Source organism: Mauremys reevesii, linkage group 4 (genome assembly GCF_016161935.1).
Source record: "Mauremys reevesii isolate NIE-2019 linkage group 4, ASM1616193v1, whole genome shotgun sequence".
NCBI classification, from domain to species: Eukaryota; Metazoa; Chordata; order Testudines; family Geoemydidae; genus Mauremys; species Mauremys reevesii.
Window position 1 is genome coordinate 99,568,168 of NC_052626.1, and position 15,491 is coordinate 99,583,658.

Genomic DNA, 15,491 nt, shown 5'->3' on the forward strand with positions numbered 1-15,491 from the left:
AAGAGTCATCTGTGTAAAAATATTGATCTGTGATGACATGTCATATGTAAACAGGAATAGTAAATGATTAATGGGTGTAGATGTTTACAGAGTAATGTGCAGCACTCATGTTTGCTGCAGCATTTGTTGAGGCAAATAAAAGTTCACGTAGAATACATAAAAGCAGTGAAGAGTCTTGTGGCACCTTATAGACTAACAGACGTTTTGGAGCATGAGCTTTCGTGGGTGAATATTCACCCATGAAAGCTCATGCTCCAAAACGTCTGTTAGTCTATAAGGTGCCACAGGACTCCTAGTCTGGATCTGTAAAAGCAGCAAACACGGCTACCTCTCTGATAGTAGAATACATACTCTCACAAACATTCTATATATAATGTTGCCACCACAGAATTCCCCCAGGCATGAAACCCTCCAATGCCCATTTCTTCTGGGTTTATGGCTGCTGCCTGGCTTCCATCAGGCTTCAAGCCCCCAGTGACACCCAAAAGCAGTCACAGTGGTGCCAGCTGCATGCAAGCCCCTCGCTACTGGGATGGTTTGTAACCAGCACAACCTGTGTACACAGGCCTGTATCCCACACCTCTCCATCTATAACTGGAATAGGCCTTATGCAATCACACAGGAAGTGGGAAGGTCTTCCTCCTCCTCCATGCAAACACCCAGGACAAAGGCATAGTCTTGCCCTCAATGAGAGCTAAGAAAATATTACACTATACACTTTTAAAATGTTTTACTTTTATTTCAAGAGCAGAGCCTGTAAAGAAGTCATATGATTTTTATATAGTGAGAACAATTCTTGGCAAGTTCTGTTCTTCTGACAAGAATGCATGGAATTTTAAGTTTTTAAAAGTTTTATAAATGAAAATGAACTTAATCACAGATCTCACGGAATGATCCACCAATGCACATTTACACACATTGATATTGGAATTTGATTTATCTGTGCAATCTCTGCCAAATTACTTAAACTGCAAAATGCTGTTGTGAAAATAACACAAACCCAATCCTGGTAATTTTGTATGCTCAGCACCTTGTAATATCAGGCCTGTGATTAGGCATGTTCATCTGGCAAAATGTTGCAGTATTGGGATCCCAAGGACAATTAACACTAAGCATCTGGAAAACATTCAAACCTTAGACAATTGCTGACACAAATCTAGTTAATTTCAAGAGTAATGGACAGCTTAATATTACATTATTCTACAAGACATTTTCTTTCTAGGATAATATTTTTAGTTAAGGACGACAGCATGTATAATAACATCATTCTGGTTTGACATCATAACTGATCACCAGTCTAAAAACATTACTAAAAACGAAAACTTAAATACATTTACCTCATTTAGCCCTGGAAAACATTGCCCTCAGTTATCATAAACTGATTGCTTGAAAGTGATGATGCCTAGTGCCAAAATTCTATGCTCACTTGAAAGTTAAGGACTAAGATTAAAAAAGATTTGTTGGGTTAATACACCACCCTCATCTTTGAGGAATTAGGTTCAATTCCATTATAATTTACACATGTATATGATTTTGGTGGTTTCATCTTAGTCAAAAGTGGATGTTTGCCCTTTGAAAAAAAACCACCATACAGTATGTCAAGAATGTGTCTCCTATTCCAAGAGGCCCATGAGTGAACTGGCTAGGGTTATTAGTGATGTGGTGCATTTTCAGAGCTTAGGACAGCTACTTGAATGGCAACGTTGGTTCCCAACATTTGTAATTACTAAAATTCCCATTGGTATACTAGTCAGGAGAGGAACTGAATGATCATTCCTTAGACACTGAGACTTATTAAGAGATCACTGGTAGCAGAGTAGAGCAATTTCTTTCTCTCTTCCGGTATTTGTTGTGTTAAGTGTTCTGTCATAGTGAAAAGATCTCTCAGAAACCTGAAACCTGCTTTTGTTTCTGCGGGCAGCTTATTTCCTCCTTTGGCTTGACCTTGATTAGTGGTTGCTATGTAAAACTATTGCAAGGCAGTGTATATTATACCTGTTTGTATATTATGCGTGTTTCTATCTTGAGCAATCGTTCATTGTGCACACAGTCATTCTGAAACTACTTTTATTATTTTCCATAGTGCAGTAGCTGCATATGGTGCTGTACGCTAGGTAAAATGTGTTGAACAAATAACAGAGTCCCTGGCCTGAAGAGCTCACAGTCAAAAGGGATAAGTGGATAAAATAGATTGTGTTTTGTAGTGACATCATGCTTAAGGGGATGGAGGCATGAACAGTGAAGGTGGGCCTTACATGGGCTGCCTAGTCCTCTTACATCACTATACTTCCCCCTCTCTCAGCAAAACTCCCATTGACATCAGTAGTGTAGAATTGGGTCTTTACGATGTTAATAACTACTCTAAATTGCAGTGTAAGAGAAAGCAGCCTGATGTCACCAATGCATCCTATACCTGTGTAGTATGTTTTGCTTTGGAGCAGCAAGGCCTAGATTTTCAAAAGTCAGTGGTCATTTTGCGTACCTAACTTTTTGGGTGATCAACCCGAGAAACCTTGACAAGGCCTAATTTTCAAGTGAGGAGAGTACTCTGTTCAGAGTGCTACATATATGCTATCTAAAATGTTAGGGTGTCAGGGGAAGGAAGGTGATGGATAGTGACCAAATTAGGAATATTTATCAAACTGTTTGTAAAGTAGCTAATCATCAAAAATCCAGTGAAGTCAGTGGAAAGGCTCCCATTGATTTCACTGAGCTTTGGATCAAGCCCTTGTTCATTACTGGAAACAAATTTCCCCCTGAGATTTGAAGACTCTTTTTGAGCATCTCAATAGTAAATAAATGCCAAATGGAAGTGAAGTGAGAACTTAATGTACTATCTAATCTGTGCTTCTATAGTGTGACATTACACTCCATGTTCATTATGGCAATATACTTATGATATGGATATGACATAACTGAGATATACTTTATGCAAGATGGTTCATGTAAGATACCATTGGAAAGGTTATGATTTACTGAATGTGATTATCCAATTTTTATGTATGTATCATTTCTGTATATAAAATTAGGAATATATAACAATTACAACTGGGTGTGTATTGGGAAGACACCCACCAGCCACCAGGCCATCAGATTTGATGAGCCATCAGGAGGAAACAACAAGATTGTGAAGATACTAATCTCTCTCCCTCCTGGGAGGCGTCCTGGGACATAATTGTGACACTACTAGGTCAGGTGGTCCTGTCACCTGATATTAAACATTACCTGGGACTTCTGGTAACTTTCCACTAAAAGGGGAGAACGGTCAAGTTTGGGAAACAAAGGATTCCCGCCTTATGTAAACTTTATTTAAGGGTGGGGAGGAAGGCAAATGGGACTCCTCTCCAGGGCCAGTCTGCCCAGGAAGAAAGACTGCTAAAGACACCTGAAGGGAAGGCAGATGTGGAGTCCAGACTGAGATGAGGGTCTAGGCTGAAAAGAAATATAACTGGAACTCTAAGATACAGAAACTTTGCAACCTGCCTAAAATAACATTTAGGGTAAGAAATTACATTTTGTAACCTGTTTCTTGAGTATATTGAGCTTAGCTTGCGTATTTTGTTTTGTTTGCTCAGTAATCAGCTTTGTTCTGTCTGTTATCTCTTATATTCACTTAAAATTCACCTTTTTGTAGTTAATAAACTTATTTCTTGTTTGTAATATAACCCAGTTTGTGCAATTTGTAATTGTGGGGGAGGGGTAAGAGGCTGTCCATACCTTCCTCCACATTGAGGGAGGAGGTGGATTTCATAATATACCTTTGGGTCTGCACTGCAAGGGAGGTGGACACCTGAGTGCTGGGGCAAGTCCCTTAAAGCTGAGTCTTCCCAGAGCTGATCTCAGTGTCTGTGTCATTCTGTAGTTGGGTGTGGCCCTGCTTGTGTATGTGCTAGAGGAGGCTTAAAAGCCTGTCTCAGCAAGACAGGTAAAAAGGGGGCCCAGGCTGGCAGAACAGGTGGTATCTCAGCACGTCAGGTGGCATCTCAAAGGGGGCAACCTGTCACATATAGCTCTTAGCCTGCAGAACCTCTTGTTATATTTGTTTAACTTCCAATGGTTCTGGTTTTAATGTTGGCTAAAGAACGTTGGATGGGATTTTCAAAGGTGTCTAAGAGAATAAGAAGCACAAGTCCCATTGACTTTCAATGGAATTTGTGTTCCTGTTTTTCTTAGGTGCATTTGAAAATCTCATCCTTTGTCCGTTTCAAACTAATATGTGGAATTAAAAAAAATCACATTAACATTCCTGGTCTATTTAGGCAAATAGTTCAGAAAAATATGGTACTGGTGATTTAGTTCTCATTAATGTGTCAATAGTATGAGAATTCATAACACAGAATTCTGATATTGTTTTGTATAGAAAATATCAGTGTTCATTCTTCCCTGGAAAAGACGAGAGAGTAGCCATCTGAATTTCATGGCAAGAAAGGGCCCTGTCCTACAGCCCCTAACTCACATGAGTTGTTCTACTTGGTGATTTCACAGCGACTACTCCCTTGAATATTAAGACTCCAAAAGTCTTCTCTGTAGAATCATAAAGCTGTTGGGCTGGAAGGGACCTTGAGAGGTCATCAAGCCCAGCCCCCTGCGTTGAGGCAGGACCAAGTGTATCTAGACCATCCCTGTCAGGTGTTTGTCCAGTGTGTACTTAAAAACATCCAATGATAGAGATGTCACCACCTTCCTCAGAAGCTTATTCCTGAATTTAATCTTATAGTTAGAAAACTTTTCCTAATATTTAACCTAAATCTCCCTCATCCTATTTTCAGTGGCCTTGGAGAACAATTGATCACCATCCTCTTTATAACAGTCTTTAAGATATTTAAAGGCTGTTGTCAGGTCCCCCATCGATCTTTCTTTTCTTATACCTAAACATGACCAGTTTTTTTAACCTTTCCTCATAAGTTTTCTAAAACTTTTATAATTTTTGTTGCCCTACTTTTGGCTCCCACTAATTTATCCACCATTCCTAAAGTGTGGTGCCCAGAACTGAACACATTACTCTAGCTGAGACCTCACTAGTGGGGAGGAGAATGAAAGGTTGTCCCAAAAGAACAATAGGTAATGTAAGAAAATACTGGTGAATTAACAGTTTTTATCAGAGCTTCAAGAGCTTGTATGGATTTGAATGCACTCAAATACCACAGTGATAAGTGCAGCATAGAACATGGAACCACAGAGTCACTGTAGTGTTTTGTACTGTCCCAAAACTAGGCAAATGTAATTCGTTAGTTGATGAAGAGTTAAGTTTCCTGGAACTAAGCCTTTTGGTGTGATATCAAAGAACTGTCAGTACTTCAGTGTGGTTTATTTCATTTCCTGATTCATACAGCTGTTCTATTTCTTTGCTCAGGTATCCTCTCATGCCCTGTGTGCAAACAGACGTGCTTCGCAGGGGATGTAGTTGAAAATTTCTTTCTCAAGGACTTTCCCACAGCAAATCCAGCTATGGCAAGGGTAAGTGGAGGCTGCTCAATAGGCTGCAGCATGAGTCTTTTGAACACCAATAACAAGACCCAAAGTTTATGTCATTTGAGTAGCTTTATATAGCATTGTAATTTTACCGCAGCTCTTCAGTCATCCCCGTGGACTGAACATACTGCCTCTAAAGCATTTTTCTCACCCTGTGTGAAGAACAAGGCATTAAAGTCAGTGGGAGCTTTAACAACGACTTCAGTGGTGCAGGATTGGGCTCTGGGCATGACTGTGTCAATACAAATCCCTACTGCTAAGCCCCTGGGTTGGCCAACGGAGGGAACCATTTCCCTTAACAGTTGTTTTGCATGAAAACACTTCTGTCACCACAGCACTAGCCACAGTGGAGCACAGAAAATTTTGACTTGTTGCAACATCAAACTGAGTAGCACAGAACACAAGTTTCTAGTGGGTAGAATTGTCTTTCAAATAAACCCAACTCTCACTTACCACCAAAGTTAGGTTTCTCAGTGACAAGCTAGGTTTTCACTCTTGAATTATGCTTCATTCATTGTAAAAGTAAGTCTCAGATAATAAATACATCTGATGCATCCAGCAAGATGCTGGATCCCTTTACCTATGTGTTTCTCAGTATCCTCTGCTCCGTTGTCAGGGCCAGGTAAGCAGTGACAAAGGCTACTGGTTGTATGGTTGTCTCAAATTGATTACTTCTGTTAAATGATGAGGATATCAGTCTAATAATAATTATTATAAATAAAGTTCTTCTCCGTCCTGAGGGAAGTCTCCCAGAACTTTCAGTCTTTCAACAGGATGGAATGGATGTAACTGAGAAGTTGGAGACATTTTGCCATTCACTCTGGCCTTATATAAACAATATGCCTGGAGACAAAGATGCTTCTCATGTGCCATTTTAAATAGTTGATTTGCAATTTAGTATTTTAGTTATGTATAGTCTTCTCCTATACTATTTTAATTGTACTGTTTTCACTGTATTTAAGTGTTTGTGCCGCACCAGGGGAATTGTTCATTTCTGCTTCTCTATGTCACTATACTACCCTTCCTGAATGGGGAAGCAAGACATTGGAAAATTATTATATTGCACTGGAATGAGGAGTTAAAATAGCACTAAATGAATCAAAACTACTTTACAAACTATTGACTATTTTTATTTTATCCGTTTTCTACTGGAATCCAAAGTGTTGCCCAATGGTTAGAGCTGGTGACTGAGAGCTAGAAATTCTTGGGTTCAAATCTCTGGGCCAGATCATGGCCCCATTCTGTCTGCTCTGTGCCTCTCTGTCAGTTCTAGGGAGATATAAAACCAGCTTAAATATCCAGTTAAAGATTCCTCTGACACTGGAGATTCCTTTAGCTGGTTTTACCAACTTAGGGGACATATCAAGGGTACAGCCAGAGCACTGCTGCACCCCAGCACTGCCAATGGAATGGTCTTTTGTGAGTTATCAGCCAGAACAACTTAGAGCAACCTCAGGGCTCCTATAAGTTGTTCTGGAGACTGGCCCCAGGATCCAGTGGGAGAAGAGCATAAAGGCAAACACCATCTTTGCCTCCTGTGTTTTAGCTCTGTTCAGCCTTCTGTTGATTACCAAGGCCTCTGAATTGCTCTGAGTCACTGAACTTTCCTGTGCCTCATTTTCCCCATCTTTAGAAATACATACCTAACTCATAGAGGGTGTTTTGTGAATTCAATGACTAATGTTTGTAAAGTGCCCTGAGACCTTTAGATGAAAGGTGCTATATACATGCAATGTATCATTATGTAAACCAAAAGGATCACTTTCACACATACTCTTCAAAGATAGTAAGAGCAAAATTTACACAATGCTGCTGCAGTGTTAGAAAGTTCTTATTACAGTATGTTTTCTTAATTATCATAACTCAATTAATCTGCCTTCTAGAGAGAGCCAGTGTACGAAGGAAATCAAATGAATAAATCTTTTAGTCTCTTCAAAGGCACTGGGATATTTCTTAGATCTCCAGTAAGAAGATTTTTCTTTTCTTCAGTCCCTTAGGCTCCGAAGAGCGATTCAAAAAGAAAACAATTCCCACAGGAGTACAGGAATCCTACAGGGGAATGAAGAACCTTCCCAGCATCATTTTAAGATTGCTCCTTTTTTATAAATAGTCTCATCTTATAACAGTGAAGCCTTTATAAAAGGAAAAATAGGAGAAAACCAGGGCCCAATCCCACTGTCATTGAAATCAGTGGGAGTTTAGCCAGTGACATCAGCGGGAGCAACATAAGGCCCTCAAATTATGAGGCTGCTAGAAGGACATAAAGGCCAGTATTTTCAGACTTTGGTGTCTAAAGTTGACATCTAGTTCCATAAAAATGGCCTAATGGGGAGCTGTGAATGCTTATCACCTCTGAAATTCAGGCTTCATAATTAGGTTCCTACATATGGATTTAGGTTCCTAACTTTAGGTAGATAAATCTGAAAATTATGCCCAAATCTGTTAACTGGCTTGATCAAATTGGACTTGGTAATGTTGCTAAAGGGAATGAGAATTTGGGGTGCAAAAGAAATGCAGGGCTTGATCCTACATCTTGGAACCATTCTGACCTTGGTTGAGGTTTACCGTTGCATTCAGGTGGTAGCCAATGTGAATGTCACATTTTAGGGGAGCAATTAATGGTGTAAAGAGCACCAAAGTGATACTCCAAGATCTTGCCCATGTCCTGGTTACTATAGTGATGGATTTATTATAAATCGGTAGACAGATACCCAAGAAGGTAACTTTACAATATAGGTTAAGCTTGGGGAAGACACTTTCTCTATGTACCCCATCTATAAAATGGAGATAGTGATCCTTCCTGTCTCCTACCCTTTGTCTGTCTAGATTGTAAATTCTTTGGGGCAGGGTCAGTCTTTTACTGTGTGTGTGTGTGTGTGTGTGTGTTGTGGGGCCCTGTTGTCAACTGGGGCATCTCGGTGCTACTGCAATACAAATAAATGATGATGATAATTGTGGAAGGACTTTAGTGTACAAGTGTATACTAGTTGTTGATAAACCACACCTTGTCGAGCTACTCTGATTGGTGAGTTGAAATTTCAGCCTCATTTTTTCAGTTGGCCTTTTAGCAGTTTATCAGAGTAATTGCTTTGCAACGTATGTATTGTGTGCTTGCCTTGCTCAGCTGTTTTATCTTCTGAGCTCCTTGGGTGGATGGTCTTGAAAGCCACACTTAAAAGAGAGGTGTATTCTGAATACCTGAGCAGGAGCCAAGAACTCCTGAGTTAATCCTGGATCTAAGCCTAACTTCCTCTGTGGCCTTGGGCAAGTCACCCTCTCTGCTTCAGCCTTTTTCCTTGTACATGTATGGTAAAGGAGGAAGCACATACTGCCCATCTTGTGAAATGGAGGTAGGTAAATATTATTATTTCAGAGGGGTTTTGTGAGAATTAACTCAAGTGCTCTGAAGATTTAAAAAAAAAACTATGCATGGTCTATGTAAACATCAAAGGACTGGAGATGTATGAGGTAGGGGATAAGAGTTGGCTGCTGGAGGAGTCAGGGCTCTCACCCAGAGTCTGACTAAGGAGGTCAGACAGAAAGAGCATGAAGCAAGGGGTTTACTACCGCTTGACTAGGCACTAGGCTAACCAGAATGGACCATTCTTTAACTTTCAGTTCTCTGTGCTAACCTAATGACTTCCTATGCTGTGTTCCTGTTGACCAGTGCCTCCCAGAGGATTCAGGGGCCTGGGGCAAAGCGGGGGAGCTGCGGCACTTGTACTCACCCGGTGGCGGTCTGGGTCTTCGGAGGCATTTCAGCGGCGTGGGGCCCTTCAGTCACTCTCTGTCTTTGGCAGCACTGAAGCCCTCCTCTCCCCCGCTGCCAAAATGCCACGGAAGACCCAGACTCGTGGGGCCTCTACGGGGCCTGGGGCAAATTGCCCCACTTCCCCCCCCCCCGGGCGGCCCTGTTGTTGACTAATAAACCCTATTGTTTTGACAATGCTGTGTGAGTATCACTGCAAAGGCTGGGTGAGGTATATTAATCTCTCAAGAGTGTACAGTTCTCCATCAGGAGTCTGTCTCAGTTGGACTCGCAGTGTGAAGCAAGAGTGCTGAAGGCCCAGAGATCCAGCCTAAGGAAGCAGTGAAGCCGTCCTGTCTTACCCTGGAGGAAGAGTGAGATCCTGAAGGGGTCTGGAACACTGAAAGGGTTCCCCCAAGAGACTGCTCCAAAGCGGGGGGCTGTAGTACCCATCCTATGGATCTGTGATGCTTGGTTACGTTTGGTTAACATTTTCTTTACAGACTAGACAATATTCTATTAAGTTCATGAAGGGACTCGTAATTCCTGTGCACTGATTTGTTTTCTTGTGTTTGCACATCCTCATCTGTTATGGTACTAATATCAAGGATATTCAGGTGACCTCTTATCCTCTGCAAGTTCCTTTTTTTTTTTTTTTGAGATACAACTATCCCCACTCACTCCATGCACTGAAATCAGACGATTCTTAATTCATCAATTCATAGATTTTTAGGACCAGAAGGCCAGAACTATTATGATCACCTAGTCTGACCTCCAGCTTCGCATAGGCCATAGAATTTTGCCCAGTAATTCTGGTATCAAATCTGTAACTATTTCTTCAACAAGAGAATATGAGAAAGACATCCAGCTTTGATCTAAACACTTTGAGGGATGATCTTCTTGTCTCTCTTGCACCAATATAAACCAGGAGTAATGCCATTGATGTCAATTGAATTACACTGGTGTAAGAGAGAAAAGAATCAGGGCCAGTTCTCGCAGTTATTGGAGTAACCAGACCTCCAAGGTTTTGAATCAGTGTCTTAAATGTAGTAGTTTCTACAAGCTCGTTGGAGGAGTTCTACATTTAATTATACTTGTATGTAATTGCACCTTTTTTTTTCCAGAGCTGTTCCGCATGTAAAGAGAAGAGACCTGCTCACAGTCTGTGTACTAACTGCAATAAGTGGCTGTGCAGCTCATGTACAGAGGAACACAGACATGGCAAGGAAACTGGAGACCATTTCCTGTCTGTCCCTCCGAAGGGCTCTTCAGGTAGAAACATAAACTTTGAAGCTTTGTGTTCTTTTTGTGTGTGGTAATTCAGCTGAAAACACTGGACCTCCACAGGGTCTGCACTTTGCATGATTGTGAATAAATGTTACGTCTACAGTAAGTGGGGATTTGATAGACAACATTCTACAGCTCCAAAGAGCTGACCCTGCACCATCAAAGCCAATACTACCCCACCCCATGGGGAGGATTGGAGCTTGTGTTTCAGGGAGGCATAATCCCTTCAAAAAGCCCTACTAGTGTGCAGCGACTGTGGAGGCTGTACAATCCTTTAGGATCTTGCAGCCTGATCCCAGAGTGCCTGTGTGGACATGGCCCCTCCCTGTTCCTTGTGGGATATGTGCCTCCAGGGACACACCAAAGAAGCAATTGAATCCAATTTCCCCCTTGCAGCACACTGGTTGGTGTTTGGTCTGCGTAACATGTGGGAGGAAGGGGAAGGCTCTTTCCATCCCCCTGCACACCCGTGCAAGGGGCTAGGCATAAACTGATCCTGGACTATTATTCTAGTGTCCAGGGATGTCCAACCACATACCTGAACTCAGGCCTAAGCCTTTTATCCTTGGCTCCTTTTTGCTCTATCCTGAGATAGATTGAATGTGAATGTCCATAGAGTCAAAAGATACCATGTTGGGATGTATGTTGGGCTACGGAAGCAAGTGTGCCCTCATCTCAGAGCATTTGTATCAGAGGAGGTGGACTTTGCTTGGTGGTTCTTCTAATAGATAACTCTCTCATAACCCAACATGTTCCCCTGTGCTATGCGTTCACCGGGAAAAGAAAGCACTTCCACTGGAAATGGAACTCTTTAATGCTTCCAGGTTACAAATGCAAATTCTTCCATTCTCATGTCCCATAGTCACAGCCACCCAGGAGAGCAGAAGGATTTTTGCTAAAGAATCTCGGGGCTTTTCTATGCACAGAGTTGCTGTGTTTTAACAATTTAGTTGTTATTTGCATAGTGGTAGTACCTAGGAGCCCCAGTTATAGATCAAAACCCCAGTATGCTAGGTTCTGAAAAACACAGAACAAAAAGTCTGTGCCCCAAAGTACTTAAACGTGTGATGGAAAATTGATTAAGTTAAACTGGTGCAAAAGGCTCTGTGGACACTTACATCAGTATAAGCCACGCTTATTAGAAGTGGGGCTGGTAGCACGGCGCTATCATTAAGGTTACTTGTCACTTCCTATTATAAGACCTTGTATTCAGTTGGTTATAACTGTGCCAAACTTTAACCATTCTGGCTGAAATGTTCCATGCTGGGAATCTGTCTCAAGCTGAATATTTCTGGAAAGTTGAGTCAGTATGGTTCAGTCATTTCCAAGAGTGAGGCTAGGGAAAAATACACTGTTTTGCTATTTAAAAAATTTCTGGCCACCTTTGAGAAGATCTAGCACCTCTGGGATTTGGAGCAGGGACTTCCTTTGAAAAACATCTCAGTTTGCACAGGTTCAGTAGAGATTTCTTAAAGTTTAGCAGCTAAAACCGCTGAAGAGTCTGTGCTCAATGAGCATGCTCATCCCCTCACAGCTCTTATGTTTGACTGGGCAATGCTTTTTTATCCTCACAGAGCAACTGTATGTTCTCTGGCCCAGGATTGCTGGGTCAGGGCCAGATTTGCCCTGTATTTGTAATGGTAGGTCCAGGCCACGTTAGGGAGCCTGGGTCTCCTGTGCTTTCTGTGACATCTCTGCTGGTGTCCAGGCAACATGAAGGAGGAAGCTGCCTGACAAGAATGCAGAGGGGACAAGATCTAGACCAAACGGGAGGGAAAGGAGTAGATTGGGGCAAGGAGCCAGATGAGACTGGTATTGAAGATAGGGGTAGGGGAAGAGAGAAACTGGAGGAGAGGAGAAGATTGGGACATGTTGGACAAGGAGACTGGGACAGGGAGACAGTGAGATTAGATGAGGAGGTGGGGTCAGAGGGAGGGACTGGGAATGACTGCACAAGGAGCCTGAGAACTAGTTGAGGGAGGATGGAAGACAGATCTGATGAGTTGCTGTATGGGGGAAGAAGTGGGACTGTCTGGGCAAAGAGATTGGGACTGGAATGAGAAGACTAAGGCGTGGAGATTGGGACTGAGTATGCAGATAGACTGGGACTGATTTGAGGATTCAGGGATGAGGAAGAGACGATTGGGACTGGGATAAAGGGGTCCATCTTGCAAGTAGTAGACAGAAGAGGTTGTGATCACTGTAGCATGCTTCCCTCCAGAGCCTGGAATGAAACCGAAGATTCCTGAGTCCCATCATTCCTCTACTTCCAGCAAGTATCTGAAGTTCACTGGCAGAGTCTGTGTCTCGTTCCCCTGTAATGTTTGTCCACATGGAGGATGATGACCTACTACTGCTATCAGTTACTCCATTACCTCAAGTGGTAGAGGTCTTGCGGTGATCTGAAGGTTCCAGCTGTGCTGATGAGCCATCTGGGTGTCGTTATGTATTTCTGTTTTTTTCAGTTTGCTTTTTTTTTTTTTTTTAAAGACTTAGGAAATTGCATACAATCTATGTTAAAAGAACATTAAAGTTGCAACGGCAAGTAATCAAACGTTAGGAAGTTGTATTTCACTAAGAAGCTGTTATCTGTGTCTGTTATCATTTGTTGCAGAAATTGGAAGGTGTGTAATGAATGAGGCAGGGGATGGCAGGAAGAGAAAAGATGGCCTCATGGTTTAGGCAGTTGAATGCTACCCTGGAGAATTGGATTCTATACTTGCTTCTGCCACAGATTTCCTGTGTGATGCTAGTAAAGTCACTTACATCAGACTTTTCACAAGTGGTCACTAATTGTGTATTCTTCATTTTCTGGGTGCATGATTTGAGATCTTAGGGTCTGATTTGTGGAAGTGCTGCATGCTCACAGCTGCAACTGACATCAGTGGGAGCTGTGCTTTGAATATATAAAGTACTTAAAAAAAACCCTAAGTATTCTAAAATCCAGTCCTAGGCAGCTCAACTTGACACCCAAAATTAGTGGACCCTTTGGACCTTAATTTGTCTCTGTCTCAGTTCCCCATGTGTAAAGTGGAGATAATACCCCCTCATCTCACCAGAGTGTTGTGAAGATAAATGAATTAATATTTGTGATGCTCTCTAATACTATAGTAATGAGCACCATAGAAATGGCCATGAGGAAATTAATAATTCTGTCTTCAGAGAAGGGTTTGAATAGCGTCCAGTAAATAAGGCCTGGGGCCACACGTTGAACAGTGAGGGTAAACACAATGTAGAAAAGGTGCTCATTAAATGAGTGCTGTCCCTTCTGTGCAGTGAAGGAAGCAGTGGTCCTGTGGAAAAACTAGTGTGATATGATATATAATTAAAGCCGGTATCAATGCATACACACAAGGGGGCCTAAGTAAGGTTGCACATCAGTGTTAATTCTGGCATTTCCTAACTTTTGAATTTTTGACTTTGCAACTTAATACTTTTAATGCAGTTTTGTGTGTGAAATATCTATTTAGCTTAAGTTGATTAGGAACAAATTAAGCTAAACTGATATTAGCTATTCATAAACTGTAAAGTATTTTGCAGTAGGATTTTACACCAGTTTAACTAAACCGATTTAAGACTGTGTCTACACTAGCTACCTTACAGCAGCACAGCCATACCGATGCAGCTGTGCTGCTGGAAGATCTCCCGTGTAGCTGCTCTGTGCCGACAGAGAGAGCTCTCCTGTTGACATAATTAAACCACCCCAACAAGCAGCAGTAGCTATGTCAGCGGGAGAGCATCTCCCGCCAACATAGCATTGTCCACACTGGCACTTCTGTCAGTGTAACTTATGTCGGTCAGGGGTATGTTTTTTTTTCACACCCCCGAGCGACATAAGTTTTTTCCAACAAAAGTGCTAGTGTACATATAGCCTAAGTTCACACCTTAAGTTAAACCAATGCATCTTTCTCATGTATGGTTTTGTGCATGTCAGAGAGACTGAGCAGAAGGTGCGTGAAAGGCAGAAAGTAGAACATAAAGGAGTCTCAAAAGAGCACATCTAAGTGCATTTTAGAAAATGCTGCACAATCACTTTAGCTATGAGAGAGATAAAGGACAGAAACAAGGAAGAAGCATAGATGAAGACTGTTCTTTTTTCTTGCAGTTTTTATATAGAACCCAATCCTTTACTCCTTATACAGGCAAAGCTCATCTAAAAGTTAATGGGAGTTTCTCTGTGTAAGATGTACAGATGAGGGGACTTAATATTAGAGCTATTGATCAGTTACCAGATAGTGGAGGGAAGGAAATAAAACTTTAGAAGAACAGTCAAAAATAAAACAGCACATAAAATGTAGTTTTTAGAATTCTATTTGACCCCAAGCAAGGAAATGGTAGGCTGTTTTCTGAGCATAAAGCAAAGTTAAAACAGCATGTTGTAAGAGCGTAAGAATGGCCATACTGGGTCAGATCAGTAGCCCAGTATCCTGTCTTCTATCAGTGGCCAATGCCAGATGCTTCAGAGGGAATGAATAGAACAGGGTACTTTCATCCGCTGATTCATCCCATGTCATCCAGTCCCATGTTCTGGCAGTCAGAGGTTTAGGGACACCAGAGCATGGATTGAATCCATGACCATTTTATCTAATAGCCCTTGATGGACCTATGCTCCATGAATTTATCTAATTTTTTTTAACTCATTTATATTTTTGGCCTTCACAACAACCCCTGGCAATGAGTTCCACAGGTTGACTGTGTGTTGTGTGAAAAAATATTTCCTTTTATTTGTCTTAAACCTACTGCCTAATAATTTTGGTGGGTGACCCTTGATGCTTGTGTTATGTGAAAGGATAAACAACACTTTCTTATTCACTTTCTCCACATCATTCATGATTTTATAGACTTATATCAGATCCCACCCAGTCATCTCTTTTCCGAGCTGAACAGTTCCATTCTTTTTAACGGAACAGTTCCAGTTTTTTTAATCTCTCCTCAAATGGAGGCTGTTCCATACCCCTAATTATTTTTGTTGCCCTTCTCTGTA

At 41.5% G+C, this 15,491-nt stretch overlaps 1 protein-coding gene across 6 annotated transcripts in view; it reads left to right on the top strand.

The window, feature by feature from the left end:
- Positions 1–15,491, top strand: part of TRIM66 (tripartite motif containing 66) — an 86,371-nt gene that overhangs the window by 25,865 nt on the left and 45,015 nt on the right. For all 6 annotated transcript variants that reach the window (XM_039538826.1, XM_039538823.1, XM_039538824.1 and 3 more), the window contains 2 exons: positions 5,354–5,457; positions 10,345–10,492. In XM_039538826.1, coding sequence (XP_039394760.1) covers positions 5,354–5,457; positions 10,345–10,492 — 252 coding nt within the window. The remainder of the gene's footprint in view (positions 1–5,353; positions 5,458–10,344; positions 10,493–15,491) is intronic.